The sequence below is a fragment of the Bubalus kerabau genome, chromosome 4, assembly GCF_029407905.1.
Source record: "Bubalus kerabau isolate K-KA32 ecotype Philippines breed swamp buffalo chromosome 4, PCC_UOA_SB_1v2, whole genome shotgun sequence".
NCBI lineage: Eukaryota > Metazoa > Chordata > Mammalia > Artiodactyla > Bovidae > Bubalus > Bubalus kerabau.
The window spans coordinates 88170205-88175609 of NC_073627.1; the positions used below are offsets into that span (position 1 = coordinate 88170205).

The 5405-nt window shown below is 39.4% G+C and overlaps 1 protein-coding gene across 1 annotated transcript; it reads right to left on the reverse strand.

Moving 5' to 3' along the window:
* Positions 1 to 2776: 2776 nt before the first annotated feature.
* Positions 2777 to 3481, reverse strand: LOC129651499 (interferon alpha-A-like). Its single transcript, XM_055580194.1, has one exon. The coding sequence runs from the start codon at positions 3479 to 3481 to the stop codon at positions 2912 to 2914; it is 570 nt and encodes a 189-aa protein (XP_055436169.1). The 3' UTR covers positions 2777 to 2911.
* Positions 3482 to 5405: the final 1924 nt, after the last annotated feature.

Genomic DNA, 5405 nt, shown 5'->3' on the forward strand with positions numbered 1-5405 from the left:
TATATATCTGATATAGAAATAAACAATTTTAAATCAGATATCTGATATAGAAATATGAAGTTTTATGTTATAACCTGCTGAAGGAAGTGAGTAGTGAGTAAAATTCTTCATCCATGTTTCAGTATGCATTGTGAATTTAAGCTATTTCTTTTTATAAGAGTAACAATTCCAAGCTGTCTTCTGGGGAAGAGTTTCATAAATTAAAGGAGAAAATAATTTGAAAAACAATAAAGGTAAGTATCTTTTCTTCTATTTGAATACATTATAAATTTGAACATGATAGTGTATGAACAAAACTATTCTAAATACCATACATAGTATGACTGAGGAAAAGTACAGGGTGAATACATTAGAGCCCTTTGCACTCTAATTGCTGTTATTTTGACTCCTGATCTGATCATTCCTAAACCTCTAGTGTATCTGACACTAGTTGGGATACTTGCTGTGTCCTCAAACTGCGTTCTTCAGCTTTTAGTACCGTAAATGTCTGTTAAAAGTTGATGATGATGGACTGGAGAAAAGGAACGGAGGTAAATTGGCCTTGACAGTGATCATTAGCATTCATTTTGGGAGGAGTTGGGCTGTGTTTACTTCTAGTTCTGCCTTTGTTTCTGCCCTCTTGATTTTGTATATCAACCACACTGGCTTATGGTACTGGATTGGTCTTCTTGAAAACAGATTTATTAGACGTGTTTGACAAGTAACTACCACAGGAGAAAGGCGTATGTCTTGTTCACCATTCTGTCATGAGCACAGAGTTCATAATAATTACACCAAATTCACAAAGAGTATTCTTAGAGTTTCCATCAGACCTCCCATCAGAATCTTCTGTTGACTTCACTTATTGGCCTTCTTAAGAGAAGTAGTTAATAGGCATCATCAGCTGACTGAGTACATTTCTACTGAGCCTCTTGGATCATCATTTTCATCTCACAATGGAGCTGTAGGATCTGTGATGCTAGGTAATCAGCCTCATGCTTTCCTGATTTCAGAGTCTTATATTTTATATGTTCTATTTCATTTAGTATTTTTTTGGGCAGGGGTTGTCTTGCTACTTCTGAATTACTTTCTGTATCATTTTGAGGTTGTAGCTTAAAAAGAAAGTAAAAATGGAAACATAAAAGGGCCTGTACCATGATTTTCCATAATGTTCAATTCATCATTGATTTTCTTCTCCATTCAGCTTTCTTGGAAAGCTGTCACTGTGTTGGAAGGATTGAGGTAAAAGGAAAACAAATGCTATTCTAACTATGGTGAGAGTGAAAGAACTAAAGAGAATCCCCAGAGGAAACAGTGGCATTGGGACTTTGTTTCTTATTAAATGCCACGTAACCCAGTACAGTTCCTGGTGGTTAATTCCACCCCATCAGCTCTTACTAAGGTCAGTTCCATCTGTTTCCCATGCAGTGAATGCTTTCAACCACAGAGCAGCTTCCTGACATTCAACACTCTATAACACAATCAAAAGAATGATACTTTATCACTGTGTGTTACTAAATCTCATGATTTAAAGTAAATCAGATCTTTAACAGTGGTATGTGTTTTCAATGCATCAAATGCATGAAATCTCTTCATAAGCAAAATATTCCAAAAAGGGAAAACACTGCAGAGCAGAAAAAAAAAAACAAACAAACCACCTTCGACTCTAAGTCCCACCCTACTCCTCAAATGAGACAGCAAATAGCTCAAAACCATTTATCTATACATATTACTATTACCTTCTCTTCTCCATCCTTCCACTTTGTCCACTATGGTGTCTGTTGATTAATTCTACCAAGCAAGCTCTCATTAAGGTGGCCCATGCCATCTCTTTTCCAAGTAGGAAGCACTTTCCATCTACATGTTCAGGAACGCATTGAGTCTTAAGTGGTTGCTGCCTTTGCATCTCTTGTCTTCTCACCATTCTCTCTTGTGCAGTTAACACATGGCTGTTCCATCTCTGCTTCCTTTGTGGCATTCCCTCCCTTTTAAGACTGAGGTCATGGGACTCAATTTTAATTCCTTTTCTCATTCTATACTCTCCTCCTATTTGATCAGTACTTCTGTTACACCGTATGCTTTATGAAATTGCTTGTAAATTGCCATCTCCAATATCCATTGAACATTTGCACTGAAATGAAATTTGCACTGAAATGAAAAGTAGTTAACTTTTATTTTTACATCCTCTCACAGCTTGATCCACCTTCTACTGGGGAAATTCCACTTTTCTCCCTCTCATTGTAGCATTCAAGCTAATTGATAGTCATTTCTACTACTAATTATATGATTTTTTAAATAGTTAAAATTTTATTATAAATTAACTCATTATTGTTTTTAGGTTACTTTCCATTAAAAAAATCAAAGTTACAAAAATGATTGGATTAATGATGTTCACGTCTATGTCCTGAGAGCAACACACCACCTGGCTAGAGAAAGTATATTTTTACTTGTAATGTGCAAATCATAAAGATGGGTGAAGGAATTGTAAAATTCATTCTTTAATAAAGCTGCATATTCAGTCTTGACATTTCTTTTTTAAAGAAAAACAAAGGAAGATTTTTATAGTAAGGTTTAATGAATATATATATAATATATATATATATATATATACAAAATATATTTTCCCCTTAAGTATACATACATAATTACATGAACAAAATAAGTTAATTCTTTAAATATAGATAAATAAATATTAATTAGATAAATAAATGTCCAAACAGATAAGTAAGTAGATGGATCTGCTTGAGTATCTGCGATGGAGTAGTGCCTGTAGAGTAGATCATGATGTTGCTTAATATACCTGAAATCATTTGACAAATTGATTCAGTTCAGTGCCTGATGACAGCAGAAATGAGTCTTCCACATGGCAGCACAGGACGAAGTGTGGTCTGTTGGTCCGTGAGAATCATTTCTGTATTGAACCAGGTGTGTGTCAGTCCTTTCTCCTGAAACTCTCCTGCAAGTTTGTTGAGGAAGAGAAGGCTCTCATGACTTCTGCTCTGACAACCTCCCAGGCACAAGGGCTGTGTCTCTTCTCTTGCAGATAGAGAGTGAGTCTGTGGAAGTATTTCCTCACAGCCAGGCTGGAGTCCTCCTTGAGCAGGGGAGCCCCTCGCAGGCCCTCCTCCTGCCTCAGACAGGCTTGCAGGTCAGTGAGCTGCTGATCCAGTGCCGCGCGGAGCTTGTCCAGGAGGCTCTGGTCCCACGTGGCGGCTGAGCCCTCTGTGCTGAAGAGCTGGAAGGTGTGCTGGGTCACCTCGTGGAGCACAGAGATGGCTTGAGCCTTCTGCAACTGGCTGCCACCCAGCGCCTCCTGGGGGAATGCGAAGTCATTTCTGTCCTGCAGGCAGGAGGAAGGGGAGACCCTCCTCAGTTGTTGCAGGAGCATCAGGACCCTCCTGTTGGCCAGGCTGTGGGAGTGAGGCTGATGGCAGCCCAGAGAACAGATGGCGTTGTAGCTGAGCAGCAGCAGGGCCAGGAGGAGGGACCAGGCTGGGGCCATCGGGGACCTTGCAGATGCTTGTGGCCTGGGAAGGTGGGTGACTCAGTGAACCTGCTCTCTAGATTCTCTGAAGACCTTCCTTCAGGCCTGTGTCTTAAATAGGAGCCCATGGTTTCCATTTTCTGAAAGTTCCCTCTTGCTTTCTACTTTTGTTTTTGTTTTTCAGTTTGCACTCTTCAAATGGGTTAGGACAGCATTTCGCAAACGTTGTTTTCATTATTGCCCCTCCTTCCCCTATTGACAGAGTCTTGTGAGAGTTTTTTTTTCCTAATTACCCCCACCGTGAAATTGTGACAACACATTTACGCTATGGCTCCATCTTTGTACTCCATGCATATATTTATACATAGAAAAACAAAGTGCAAAGCTTCCTTGTTGTATTCACCCTAGGGTTGACAATGCCATAAAATGAAAGGTGTACGTTAAATGTAAAAGCTGTTGAGTTTTATTTAACTTTATGAATGAGTTTGAAGAATGACTTTTGATAGAGGATATTTACTTATATAAATAGTAATGTACCGAATTGAATATTCATATGAAATTCATATAAAAATATATAATAATACCACAGTATAGACTTAAAAATCTTTCAAAACTCAAAATCATTGAAAATCTTATATTATTTTCCTCATATTTATTTTGAGGCACTTTTAGCTTTGTCTCATATCAGAAACCAATTTTTAATTCTCTGTCTGCTGAATATTCATCTCAATTTTATCAACATTTCTTTCTGTTTAGCTCTTCACATACTTTTGGATGTTCTTAACAACTTTGATAGGAATAAATAATAAAATACCAGGATACCAATCCAATGGAGGAAAGCGAAGAGGAACTAAAGAGTCTCTTGATGAGGGTGAAAGAGGAGACTGAAAAAGCTGGCATAACACTCACCATTTAAAAACCTAAGCTTCTGACATCTATGGCAAATAGATGGGGAAAGAGTGGAAACTAACAGATTTTCTTTTCTTGGTCTGCAAAATCACTGTGGACGTTGACTGCAGCTACAAAATTAAAAGACACTTGCTCCTTGGGAGAAAAGCTATGACAGAACTAGACAGCATGTTAAAAAGAGTAAACATCACTTTGACAACAAACGTCTGTATAGTCAAAGCTATAGTATTTCCAATAGCCTTGTATGGATGTGAGAGTTGGACCATAAGGAAGGTTGAGTGCAGTAGAATCGATCCTTTTGAATTACGGTGCTGGAGAAGACTCTTGAGAGTCCCTTGGACAGCAAGGAGATCAAACCAGTCAAGAAATCAACCCTGAATATCACTGGAAGGCTTGATAATGAAGCTGAAGCTCCAATAAGTAAGTAAACATTAGTTGCTTAGTCGTGTCTGCTCTTTGTGACCCCAGGGACTTTAGCCAGCCAGTTGCTGTTTTGTCCATGGAATTCTCTAGACAAGAATACTGGAGTAGGTTGCCATTCCCTTCTCCAGAGATCTTCCCAAGCCAGGGGTCAATCTTGGATTTCCCACACTGCAGGTACAGTCTTTACCATCTGAGCTACCAGGGAAGCCCTGTAGTTTGGCCATCTGATGTGCAGAGCCACCTCATTGGAAAAGATCCTGATGCTGGGAAAGATTGAGGACAAGAGGAGGAAATGCTTGGATGGCATTACCAACTCAATGGATATGAATTTGAGCAAACTCCAGGAGAGAGTGAAGGACAGGGAACCCTGATGTGCTGCAATCCAGAAGATCAAAGAGTCAGACAGGATTGAGCACAGGATTGAGCAACTCAAAGATAGCAATAAAATATCCTTGCCTTGAGCCCTGGACAATGCGCTTCTGCAGGCAGCTGTAGGAGGGCCAAAGAGCTCTTTTTCTCGGGTTCCTTTGGGATGCCCACTTTGGAGAGTTTGCAGTTCTGGGCTTGCAGACCGTCAGGGCACAGCATCCTCAGTGAGTCTTTTGATACT

Coding starts and splice junctions, on each gene's coding strand:
- LOC129651499 (XM_055580194.1), bottom strand. CDS start 3,481: ATGGCCCCAGCCTGGTCCCTCCTCCTGGCCCTGCTGCTGCTCAGCTAC.